The 13,483-nt window shown below is 38.7% G+C and overlaps 1 protein-coding gene across 2 annotated transcripts in view; it reads left to right on the plus strand.

Moving 5' to 3' along the window:
- Positions 1-13,483, plus strand: part of ICA1L (islet cell autoantigen 1 like) — a 69,414-nt gene that overhangs the window by 33,239 nt on the left and 22,692 nt on the right. For both annotated transcript variants that reach the window (XM_030854414.2, XM_060302040.1), the window contains exons 4-9: positions 1,288-1,411; positions 2,574-2,772; positions 4,535-4,660; positions 6,138-6,236; positions 7,498-7,583; positions 10,233-10,276. In XM_030854414.2, the coding sequence (XP_030710274.1) occupies positions 1,288-1,411; positions 2,574-2,772; positions 4,535-4,660; positions 6,138-6,236; positions 7,498-7,583; positions 10,233-10,276 (678 nt within the window). The remainder of the gene's footprint in view (positions 1-1,287; positions 1,412-2,573; positions 2,773-4,534; positions 4,661-6,137; positions 6,237-7,497; positions 7,584-10,232; positions 10,277-13,483) is intronic.

A 13,483-nucleotide genomic window follows, 5' to 3' on the forward strand; every position in this document is an offset into this window, starting at 1 on the left:
TCCCCTGCATTGGCAGGTGGATTCTTAACCACTGTGCCACCAGAGAAGTCCTTGTTTTTCACTTTAAGCTCACAATTTGAACACTTTATGGGCTTCCTCACCTGTTTGTCTTATTGTGATTAAAGGGCCATCTTCCACTAGATCAGCGCTTCTAAAACTGTGGTGAAGGGCCATTTTCTGTCTTGTGTTTTATTTTCAATCTGTTGTAAACTGACACTTTTGAAAATACAATAAAAATGAATTTTCAGAAAAATGGAATTAAAGAAGACATGCAAAATATAGGCACACTTTTTTATTATTAGACTCAGATATAAAACAGTCAAATTGGTAAAAGTTTCTAAATAGTTTCTTAGTTTTGATATCTGTCACAAGCTGGTAGCAAATGGTTCTGGACCGACATTGGTCTACGGACCACACTTTGAGTAGTATTGTACTGCATGACAACTTTAAGGGTTTTAGGAACCAAATCGTGGACAGTTGTGGGTCTGAGATACTGAGCATAGGAAAATGAAGCCAGGATGGGAGACAAGAATAAGTTAAGTTTAAATAGAAAGCCAGGGGCTTCCCTGGTGGCGCAGTGGTTAAGAATCTGACTGCCAATGCAGAGGACACGGGTTTGAGCCCTGGTCCAGGAAGATCCCACATGCCGCGGAGCAGCTAAGCCTGTGCACCACAACTACTGAGCCTGCGCTCTAGAGCCCGCAAGCCACAACTACTGAAGCCCGTGTGCCTAGAGCCTGTGCTCCGCAACAAGAGAAGCCACTGCAATGAGAAGCACGCGCACTGCAATGAAGAGTAGCCCCTGCTTGACGCAACTAGAGAAAGCCTACGCACAGCGACGAAGACCCAGTGCAGCCAAAAATAAATAAAATAAAAAAATAAATAGAAACCCCCAAATACTTTGTAAGAGGCAATGATCCTAAAGTGCACGTTTGAAAATGCGTCATCTGTGGCTTTGTTTTATTATTTTGGAATTTTTTTTTTCACTAAAGATCAGTCTTTCCCGAAGTGAGGTCCATGGAGTCAGTGCATCAAAATCATCTGGAGTGCTTGTTTAAAAAAAAAAAAAACAGATCCTCAGACCTGTAAAATCAGAATCTCTGGAGATGAAGCCCAGGAATTTGCATTTTAAAAATAAGTGTCTCTCCTTCCACCCCCAAGTAATTCTTATGTATAGAGAGTTATTGCTGTGAGAATTTTATTCGTGTGTGTGTGTGTGTGTGTGTGTGTGTGTTTTAAACCAATGATGAAATGAAACAATGAACTATACTGTCATTTTTTCCCTAGTTATATCGGAGGAAGAAAACGAACTAGGGCTCTTTTTAAAGTTCCAAGCAGAACGGGATACAACTCAGGCTGGCAAAATGATGGATGCCACTGGCAAGGCACTCTGTTCTTCAGCCAAGCAAAGGTTTATCATGGTTTTGCATCATCCTTAAATTTGTAGTCAGTATGACAGTTTTGATGTGTGTAGTTAAATTTGCATATTTGTAAAGGTTTCTCTTCATTCCATTAGAGGATTAAAAGAGAAGTATATTGCAGTATATAGTTGTTTTGATGCCTAAGTCTTATTTATTTTGAATTTAAAATAATTATTTAAAAATTGACATTCACAGGTTGCTTAATTCCTAGAGATAGACTTTAGGCCTGTACTTAAATTTCTTAAGTGGTTTAATGTAACAGAGGCACAGAATGGCTAAAATTTAAACATGTATATATATTTTTTTCACTTTTTGGATATTATACTATCTATGAGTACATTGGAACTTTTCCTCTTTTTAGGCAGAGGAAATTTTGTCTTCTTAATTATATACTTTGCATTCATTATTTTACAACTTTTTAACATAAAGATACCTGCTGCAAAGAATCTCCTACAATTACTAAATAAAGCCAAAATCTTTGCATTTTCTAGAGAAAAATAAAAATAGACTTTATCGGACCTGTAATGACAATGTATAACTTAAGTGGCTTTATTCTGAAACACCATATTAGTGCAAAAGTCCACCTTTAAGGAGGTGACAAAGAGACAGCCAATAAAAGCCCCTCTATTGCCACTAAGTCAAAAGCAGACCAGAGGAGCTGGGTTTGACTTGTGTTTCTTAAATCCTTTTTTCTCTTGTTCTCATCCTCAGCTGCTAAGAATTTTATCCTCATTCCTTCATCTAGCATTTTATCTGCTTTTCTATACCCAGGTTTTCCCTAAATTTGTCAAAAGAAAGGCTTTCTGCTTATAGGATTATGCTTTATAAATATAGGATCGCTTTACTCAAGGAATTCTTTTCTAAATGGCAGATTTACTTGGCAGATTATCTATACATGGATAAACATCTAAAATGTTGCAAAAATGATATATTGATATTTCCTGAAACAAGAAAGGGAGAGATAGAAACACATCTTTATTAACAGTTCAAAGTTGACTGTATGATCCTTATTTGCTTTCCGATTTTCGTAGGCATCTTAATAATTTCCTGTTTAAAGACTCATCTTGATAGCAAGTTATGCTTTATGGTTGTTTTTGTTTCATTTTGCTTATGGAACGTACATGCCTCTTATTTTTACCTCTCTGCCATTAGATTGGCTCTGTATACTCCCCTGTCTCGTCTTAAGCAAGAAGTAGCAACATTCAGTCAAAGGGCAGTATCTGATACCTTGATGACTGTCAATCGGATGGAGCAGGCGCGCACAGAATATAGAGGAGCTCTGCTGTGGATGAAAGACGTGTCCCAAGAACTGGACCCAGACACCTTAAAACAAATGGAAAAGTTCCGAAAAGTATGAAAATACATCCCTTTTTTATGTTTTCTTGAAGCTCTACAGAATAATTTAATCAAGAGTATAAAACGTCAGACTATTTTTGGAAAATGTGTTATATTATAAATTCTTGGTTGCTTGGAAATCTTCAGTTAACGTACAAAAGGTTGTCACACTTTTTTTTTTTTTTTTTTACTCTTTGAGTGGCATAATAGATCTACCTTTTAAATGTTGCCTACCTGGACTTTTAGGAGTTGTTTGCAGGAGGAAAACAGTTCATTAGTCAGGAAAAAAAACTTAAGTAAAAACTCATGTAAAATGATTATTAATTATAAGTGAAGGTTATCAGATTTTTCATTCTGCCACAATACATAGTTTGACCACAAACTGTTAAAGCAACTATATGTGTGAACATATATTTTGCTAAGTAAACTCCTTATTATAAATTGTATTCCCTGAATTTACCATACATAAATAGTAAAATTCACTCACTCCTTCATAAAGTGCCTATAATAAAAATCCATATTTATATTTAGTATTGATGGAGTCTTTTTACTAGCCGTTACAAGTTCTTTGCCTCAATGATTACTCCAACAGACCTGGGCAGTAGTAGCTGGACACATGGCCTCAGGCAACCTGTTATTCTGTCCCCTTTATAATCCTTGACAATTAGAATACAATCCAAGGGAGTGGTTACACAACATTGTCAATGCACTAGTGTCACTGAATTGTACAGTTTTAAAACGGTTAAGTATATGTTATGTGAATTTCACCTCAATTTAAAAAAAAAGAATATAATCCACACCTCTCATCTAGACCCAAATAGCCCTGCACAGTCTGATCTCTGGTTCCTCTGCTGCCACATCTTGTACAGTACTTACTTTCTGTGCTCCAGCCCTTTCTATGCTTGAGGAAGGAATCGGCTCTACCCTATTCCTTCCTGCTCTGGAAACACTTCCCACACCCAGGACTTTTGTCCTTCCTTTTCCCTGGGTCTAGAAGGCTCTCCTCAGGGTCTTAGCAGGGCCTGCTCATCATCTTCCTATCCCAGTTCACACATCATGCATGAACTCACCAAGGGCTTCCCTGACCATCTAATCAAATGTTGTCACCCATTTCTGTTGCATTTATATGTTATCTTTGTGACTTGAGATTATGTTATATATATTTTTTCTTTTTTTCCTGGGCCTCCTCACTCAGGGATGGTGAGGAAGAACATTGTTCACCACAGCATCCCAGTGCCTGGACCAGTGCCTGGCACATAATAGATACCTCATAAGTATTTGTTGAATGAATGAATAAGTATATTTAAAGTTGAGTATTCACACTATTTGGTGATAAATGATTCATTTGTAAGAAATATAATAAGCCTGTATTTAAGTTTATAAATATATCTATATGGTTCAGAACTATTATTAATGCTTCTCAACACTTTTACTATGTCCTCTTTCCATTTATTCTTCTACTCTTTCTTAGGTAAATATTATCCATCAGTAGTTTTGGATGTTTGTTTTTATTTGGAATCTGTTTTTTTTTTTCTTAACTATGTACCTTCTCTCTTTCATCACATAGTTTCTCAGCATAAAGATATCTGCTGGAAAGAATCTCCTACAGTTTCTAAAAATAGCCAAAATCTTTTCCATTAATTTTGAAATAATACAGGGAAAGGGAATTAGTCTTCTTTATTACAATTTCATGTGTCTGAAAACATGTATCATAAACCTGTGTGGTATATTTATTTCTGTATTATAAGCAATAATAACTAACATTTTTGTGGTTGCAGGTACAGATCCAAGTGAGAAATAGCAAAGCTTCTTTTGACAAGTTAAAGATGGATGTTTGTCAGAAAGTGGATTTACTTGGAGCTAGTCGCTGCAATATGTTGTCTCATTCACTCGCTACCTACCAGGTACCCACCTCCATGGTCAGCATGTCCTTGCAGTAAAGATGAGTGGTGAGATTCCTTTTTAAAAGTTGTCTAAAGAGTGCAAAAAAACTGTATAATTGATCAGATTCCTTTGACTTTGCTGAAATTGCTTATTGAGTTATGACATTCAGAATCATGAATGGAAAAGACTTTTCCAGTCTTTTCAGACTGGAAAAGACCTTAGGGTCTTTCTTTGCCTACTCCCATCGCTTCACATTATTCCCCTTGGTATCCTAGGAGAGACAGACAGACACTTACAGACTGTCTAGGGTTGAGGAGGGGAATGTGGAGAGGAGGCAGGATTCAAGGCCTATTAGCCTTGGTTCATTCAGAGTTACTCCATTTTAAACTAGTTCTACATACAGTTTCATTTGAAAAAATATGCTGTGGCCCCGAGCTGTGGAGCCTGCTCTCTGGAGCCTGTGAGCCACAACTACTGAGCCCAAATGCCAGAGCTACTGAAGCCTACATGCCTAGAGCCCATGCTCTGCAACACTTTTCTATCATTTTACGGATGAGGAAAGTGAGAATTAAATGAGAATTAAATGGCAATGTTGGGCTTAAAAACTTAAGTTTTCTAATTCTAGGTCTTGTGTTCTTTTCATTCTGCCAAATTGCCGTTCCACACCACTTTAATCTCAGAAGTCTCATTTGTGCTTACTTTATTCCAAATCATACATAAATAGCATACAATGAGTAAGTTAGATATTAACAGGTAGCAGTTAACTGATTTTATCAGGTATTTGTAAATGGCAAAATAGGAGAATACATTTTTTTACATGAGAAAACAATACAAACTAAAGGAAATGGGTATTCACTGCTGCTTTTAGGGAATCTACTTAATTCAGTTCAGTACTGTGGAATGCAGAAATCAAGAGAGGATGCACTTGAAAATAAAAGTATGTGACAGGACTTCCCTGGTGGCCCAGTGGTTAAGACTCTGTGCTTCCACTGCAGGGAGAATTACTTGAGTTAGCTTCATAGCACATTTTTTTGACAAGTCTTTCTTGAACTCTAAATGAAAGTCCAAATTTAGGGGTACAAGTTATTTTCCTCCAGTTAATAAAGGTTTGTATTATATGCTTACCAACATAAAGATTTACACATATACTTCTAATGCAAATATGATATTTTGGTGCTTTTACCATTTTTCTTTTGGATTCCTCAGAAGGTGTTCTAATCTGCCAGTTGCATTCTCTTGGCTGCAATTACACTCTAGCTGGCTCCAGTGTACATTTCAGTGCTGTATACAGATAGGCACACATACATGCAGATACAACGCCAATTCTTATGGAGAATTACTGTTTACAGTGCTTGCTGGTTCACCAAACTTGGGAATTGATTTTAGTTCCTACTTCTTATTATTTGACAACTATTCATCTACGATAGTGAGGAAAAATAGCACTGAAAAAAGAGGAGAGGAGGGAGAACTGTAGTGTCACCTTTTCTTTTTCTGCAGAGGACACTGCTTGGATTCTGGGAGAAAACAGCTCGAATGATGTCCCAAATCCATGGGACCTGTACTGGCTTTCATCCGTGTGATTTTGTAGCTCTCAAGGTACATTTCTTTCAATGGTCTTTTCTTAGATTTATCACACTTCATTTGGATAATAACTTTGAAACTACTTTTTGCTAAGCCTAATTTCAACTTTACAAAACACTGGGAAACATTTTTCTACACTCTTTCAGCCATTTTTCTGAAGTTCCCTGATTCCAGATTCTACCAGCAGCACTAAACAAATACATGGAAATACTGCTGGTGGGCTCAAGATATTTGTAGGGTGGGGGGAAGGGGGAATAAAAGAAAGAGAAAGTGAAAAGAAAATTAAAATACAAAAGAGAGAAAAGGTTATGGAAAGGAAAAACTTAAGAGGAACAAGTGATGGGAAGTGGTAATGTGTTTTCAAAAATGACCACATCACCCACCTGACAATTTTAGGAGTTAAAGAAGAATCTCCTTGCTTTACTTTTACACTCATGTCATAGATGTGATTCATGATACAAAAATTATGCCAGTTTTGGTCATTATGTATGTGTGGTTGCCTCTGAAGAGACTACTGTATTAGGTCAGCTCTTTCTGTAACACCTACGTGAAAATGTACCCTTCCTGTCAACCTTCTGTGCATATGCCTTATCCAGCAGAGATGCACTGTGTTAATCATTTCTTCAGTTCTGGTAAGCTAGGTTTCAGTACCTTTGAACTTATCATTCTGCTTTATTTTCAGTAGAGCTTGAAAATGTTGAGTGTGCCTAAGTTGGATGTGATATCTGTGATGGGTTCATATCCTGCAACTGTATATTACAGGGGCTTAGTATGGATTTTTAAGTCAGGTTCTGACATAGCATCTTCTGTTTTTGGTAGATACCCTTGAATTTGTTTTTTGTTGTTGTGTATGTGTTTTGTTTTTTACTTTTTCTATGTTAATGCTTTACTGTATAGCATACTGTCTATTTAGGGAAATTTAACATCCAATTTCTGCTCAGACTAGACTTGAAGTTGAAAATCTTTAGTTGTATTTAAAACGTTGCAGTACCGGCTGGCGACACAGTGTAAGTCTTCTTTTTCTTTGGCATATCACAGAGCGGTGAACCCTGTGGCTGGCCCATGGTGTGCATAGTGGCTACAGGCTGCCAGGATACAAAGGACACAGGGCTCGGGTCAAATTACATCAGCATACATCTCCCATATCTCACGCTCTCTACTTTAAAACTCTTCCTGTTTTATATTGTTCTCTAGAATTTTTGTTCTCATTTTCGTTTGCACAAAGAGAGAAACAAGATTCTTTGCATCTACTTAACATTGAATTTCTTACCCTTAGCAACTACAAGGCACTCCAGTCAAGCTTACTGAAGACCACAAGGAAGAACGAATAGAAGACAGTTCTCTCCCGGAAAACCTCAATAAGTAAGCAGACAAAAGTTATAGATCATGTTATGGAAGTCCTGGATACCATTGTACCATATATTTGGAAAGAGTTGCTGCTTCTTTGGTTTACCGAATACTTATTTCTCTGTCAATTTTCCAATTAACGTTAAACATTTGTTTTGAAACCTACCACCCCCCTCCCCCATTTTTAACATGGTAGGCAAAGTTGATGATAGGAATACAGAACAGTTTGGGTGATAAACCCAAATTCTATAGTGTGGGAGACTGAGCCTTGTATTAAGAGCCTTTACCTAGTGAATCCCAGAAGGGGCAGCTTGAAAAAGAAAGGGACAGGTGTCAGCAGCTATGAGACAGAAGCTACTGAAAATCTGTCTCCAGAACAACACAGATGGGACTGGGATTGGTTACCTGAAAATGGAGGCTCTTGCTGTGCACATCTTTCATGTCGCCTCTTTCCTTCCCTTTAATTACATCTTACCTTTGTTTTCCTTTCAGAACTGCCACTTGTCATTTTAACCAGACTGCACTGAGTATAGTAGCGAACCCAGAAATAGGCCCAAACAATGACAACCATATATTGTTGAGTGGAAGGTGATCTGAAATATAAGTATTTCACCCTTTTCTCTAGGGGGAAATACAAATTATTTTACTAACTTGGATATATAAATGTTTTAGTATATAGATTACACAATCAAATGTATAGATATGAATTAAATGTATTAACTTAGTTATACATTGACATTTAAAACTGTACATTAAGCATATTAAATTGGTAAATATTTCCGTTATCACATTTTATGAAAGTTTTATTCAGAATCTTCTCATACATCTTCAGCATTATGAAAGCTACCTTTTAAAAAATTTTTTATTTATTTATTTTATTTTTGGCTGCATTGGGTCTTCGTTGCTGCACGCAGGCTTTCTCTAGCTGCGTCAAGCGGGGGCTACTCTTTGTTGCGGTGTGCAAGCTTCTCATTGCGGTGGCTTCTCTTGTTGTGGAGCACGGGCTTTGGGCACGCGGGCTTCAGTAGTTGTGGCTCGGAGGCTCTAGAGCACAGGCTCGGTAGTTGTGGTGCACGGACTTAGTTGCTCCTCGACATGTGGGATCTTCCTAGGCCAGGGATCAAACCCATGTCTCCTGCATTGGCAGTCAGATTCTTAACCACTGCGCCACCAGGGAAGTCCGAAAGCTACCTTTTGAGTTAACTAACAGATTCCAAAGCACTTCACCTTCTCTTCCATTCAAAGTGTTTAAAACACCATCTATGTATTCTGTCGTTGGAAACTTCATCCCAAATCAAAGTATCTGTTTCCTCTGTAGGCTTATTTTGTAGTATTTGCAAATAAATACTATATTGCTTTTTAAGTGTCTTTAAAGACTTATTTTTAAAAACCCTCCAATACTAGAGTTGTGAGGTTATACCCCTGGAATAATAACTAAATCTGGTTCAATTTCTTTATCTCATTTTTTTATTATTACACCAGATGGATGATATAAATTTCCAAAATTAGTATTGGTTTGGAATGTTTTAGGCAAATGTGCCTTCTTTTGTAAACATCACTTTGTTGTTCAAAATAGAGTACTCCATTTATTCTGCAGTTCTTCATTCCCTCTAGTTCCCAAGTATTCTTGAGCAAAACCTTTTTTTTATACATCTTTATTGGAGTATAATTGCTTCACAATGCTGTGTTAGTTTCTGTTGTACAACAAAGTAAATCAACCATATGCATACATATATGCCCATATCCCCTCCCTCTTGAGCCTCCCTCCCACCCTCCCTATCCCACCCCTCTAGGTCTTTGCAAAGCACGGAGCTGATCTCCCTGTGCTATGCAGCTGCTTGCCACTAGCTATCTATTTTACATTCGGTAGGGTATATATGTCAATGCTATTCTCACTTTTCCCCAGCTTCCCTCCCCACCCCCGTGTCCTCAAGTCCATTCTCTATGTCTGCATCTTTATTCCTGCCCTGCCACTAGGTTCATCAGTACCATTTTTTTTAGATTCCATACATATGCATTAGCATATGGTATGCGTTTTTCTCTTTCTGACTTACTTCACTCTGTATGACACACTCTAGGTCCATCCACCTCACTACAAATAACTCAATTTCGTTTCTTTTTATGGCTGAGTAATATTCCATTGTATGTATGTACCACATCTTCTTTATCCATTTGTCTGTCGATGGACACTTAGGCTGCTTCCATGTCCTGGCTATTGTAAATAGTGCTGCAGTGAACATTGTGGTACATGTCTCTTTTTGAATTATGATTTTCTCAGGTTATATGCCCAGTAGTGGGATGAGCAAAAAACCTCTTAATGCTTGAAAACTAAACTTCATACTTGATGGCGTTGGTGACAGATGTTCTCTGTGGTATAGTATTTAGCACAGCGTTTACCATGCTGAACGCGGTGCTTGGTGCTTGATCAATACTCAGTAAATATACATTGAAAGAATAAGAGGTGAAGGATTATTTTTACAGTCTGTGTAGCTCTAGAGAAGAAGATTTGTCTCAGACAGATTTTAGGAGATCTACCGGACAACTATTTTATATGTCTCCACAGTTTAAAAAAAAATTTTTTTAAGCCACATAAAACTGTTTGTAGAGTATGAATCCCAAATGTATTTTAACCAAAACCTTTGGATTTTTTTGTCTTTACTTTAGGTTAGTTTTCTCAGATGAGGAAGTGAGCTTGGGAAGTGAACCAGGTAAGATGGTAAATTCATTAAAATGTGAAATGATCACATTTAAATGTCAAAACAGTTTGTTACAGCCTTTGGGGATTGTGTTAATATCCATTCAATTAAAAAATGTTAAGTCCCTTTGTAAGTCTCTTCTGTACAAACTTGAGTTCGCCTTTTTTTCCCAGCTTTATTGAGGAGCTGTAATTGACATGTAACACTGTAAGTTTAAGGTGCACAGTGTGATGATTTGGTATATTTTAGTATTGCAAAATGATTTTCGCCATAAGATTAGTTAACACATCTATCATCTCACATAGTTACCATATTTATTTTGGGCATAAGAACATTTAAGATCTACTCTCTTAGCAATTGTTTTTAACTATAGTTACCATGCTATATGTTAGATCCCCAGAACTTACTCTTCTTATAACTGGAAGGTTGTACCCTTTGGCCAATCTCCCCATTTCCCCCATCCCCCAGGCCCTAGCAACCACCAGTCTACTCTCTGTCTCTAGGAGTTCGGCTTTTTTAGATCTCACATTTAAGTGAGATCATAGTGTCTTCCTCTGTCTGACTTATTTCACTTAACATAATGCCCTCTTGAACAGTAGTGAGCCAGTGCAGCAATGAACGTGAGGGTGCAGATGCCACTTCGAGATAGTGATTTCATTTCCTTTGTATATAAACCCTGAAGTGGAATTGCTGGATCATATAGTAGTTCTATTTTTAATTTTTTGAGGAACCTCCATACTGTTTTTCATAATGGCTATACCAATTTAGACATTCCCACCAACAGTACACAAGGCTTCCTTTTTTTCCACATCGCCACCAGCATTTATCTCCTGTCTTTTTTATACAGCCATTCTAACAGGCGTGAGGTGATATTTCATTGTGGTTTTGATTTGTATTTGATTTCATTAGTACTGTTGAACACCATTTCATGTCCCTATTGGCCATTTATATGTCTTTGGTTGGAAAAATGTCTACTTTGCCTATTTTGAAAATCAGATTACTGTTGTTGGTTTTTTTAATATTGAGTTATATGAGTGCATTATATATTTTAGATATGAACCCCTTATCACATCTGTGGTGTGCAGATATTTTACCTATTCTGTAGATTGGCTCTTCATTTTCTTGATCTTCTTTTTTTTCCCAGAGATTTTTAGTTGGATGTAGTCCCACTTTTTTATTTTTCCTTTTGTGTCTTGAGCTTTTTGTGTCATATACCAAAAATCATTGCCAAGACCAGTGTCAAGGAGTTTTCTTTTTTGTTTGTTTGTTTGTTTTTGTGGTACGCGGGCCTCTCACTGTTGTGGCCTCTCCCGTTGCGGAGCACAGGCTCCAGACGCGCAGGCTCAGCGACCATGGCTCACGGGCCTAGCCGCTCCGCGGCATATGGGATCTTCCCGGACCGGGGCACGAACCTGTGTCCCCTGCATCGGCAGGTGGACTCTCAACCACTGCGCCACCAGGGAAGCCCTAAAATGTCTTTTGATTGGAGAATTTAATCCATTTACATTTAATTATTGATAGGTAAGGATTTACTAATGCCATTTTGTTCATTGTTTTCTGACTGTTTTGTAGTTCCTTTGTTCCCTTATTCCTTTCTTGTATCTTCCTTTGTGACTTGATGACTTTTTGTGGTGGTATGCTTTGATTCTTCTATCTTAACTTTTTATGTACCTATTACAGTATTTTTTTGGTGATTACCATGAGGCTTACAATAAAATGTCTTATATTTATAACATTATTTTAGGCTGATAACAATTTAATTTGATAGCATACAGAAACTCTATACTTCTACTTCTCCTTCCCTCACATTTTAGGTTATTGATGTTACAGTTTACATGTTTTTTACATTGTGTGTCCAATAACAAATTACTATCGTTTTTTTTTTTTTTTTTTTTTTTTTTGCGGTACGCGGGCCTCTCACTGTTGTGGCCTCTCCCGCTGCGGAGCACAGGCTCCGGACACACAGGCTCAGCGGCCATGGCTCACGGGCCCAGCCACTCTGCGGCATGTGGGATCTTCCCGGACCGGGGCACGAACCCGTGTCCCCTGCATCGGCAGGAGGACCCTCAACCACTGCGCCACCAGGGAAGCCCACTATAGTTATTTTTAATATGGTTTTTTTTAACTTTTAAACTGGAATTGAAAGTGATTTATGCACCAATGTTACAATATTACAGAATCTGACTATGACTATATATTTACCTTTACTGATGAGTTGTACACATTTCATGCATTTTTACAAGGTTAATTTGCATCCTTTTATTTCAGCTTGTAAAGTGCCCTTTAGCATTTCTTGTAAGGCAGGTCTAGTGGTAATGAACTTTCTCAACTTTTGGTTGTTTGAGAAAGTCTTTATCAGGTCTTCATTTCTGAAGGACAGCTCTGCTGATACAGTATTCTTCATTGACAGTTTTTTTTTTTCAATATTTTGGATATATCGTCCCACTCTCTCCTGGCCTGCAAAGTTTCTCCAGAGAAATCTGCTTATGGTTTTATAGGGTTTCCCTTGAATGTGACAAGTCACTTTTCTCTTGCTGCTTTCAAAATTCTGTCATTGACTTTAGACAGTTTAACTATAATGGGTCACAGTCTCTGGTTGGGTGAAGTTGCTGCCCCTGCTCTCAGGTGGCGGAGGTGGGCAGGCTGCTTGCTGGGCTCTGTGTTCAAGCAGTTCTGCTGGCTGGGCTCTGTGGTAAGGTGGTGCTGTGCTCTAGGGTCAGACAGTGTTACTAGCTGGGCTCTACAATCACCTCCAGTCAGGCAGGGTCACTGGCTGTGCTCCCTCACCAGATGCTGCTGCTGCCTGGCCTCTGCATGCAGGTGGGGCTGCAGCAGGGCTTCACAATCTGATGCAGCCTCAGCCTGTACTTTGTGATCAGGCAGAGCCACAGGCTGAGTTTCATAATTGGGCAGGACTATGGCTGTGCTCGGCTTTTGGGCAAGGTCGCTGGCCAGACCTCCTGGTAGGGTGGGGCCTCATACTGTACCCCACAGTTGGGGGGTGTCATTGACTGGGCTCCCTGCCTAAGTGAGACTGCAGGACGTGCCCAGCAACTGGGCATGGACGTAGGCTGGGCTCTGCTGCCAGGCAGGGCTATAGACTGGGGTGTGCTGCTGGGCAGTGCTGTGAGCTAGGCTGGGAGGCTCCCCAGGGTCCCTTTTAGGGCATCCTGGTCAGGTGGGCTGGGGCCATGCGCCCCTGTTGGATGGGGCTGCTGA

Source organism: Globicephala melas, chromosome 7 (genome assembly GCF_963455315.2).
Source record: "Globicephala melas chromosome 7, mGloMel1.2, whole genome shotgun sequence".
Lineage (NCBI taxonomy): Eukaryota > Metazoa > Chordata > Mammalia > Artiodactyla > Delphinidae > Globicephala > Globicephala melas.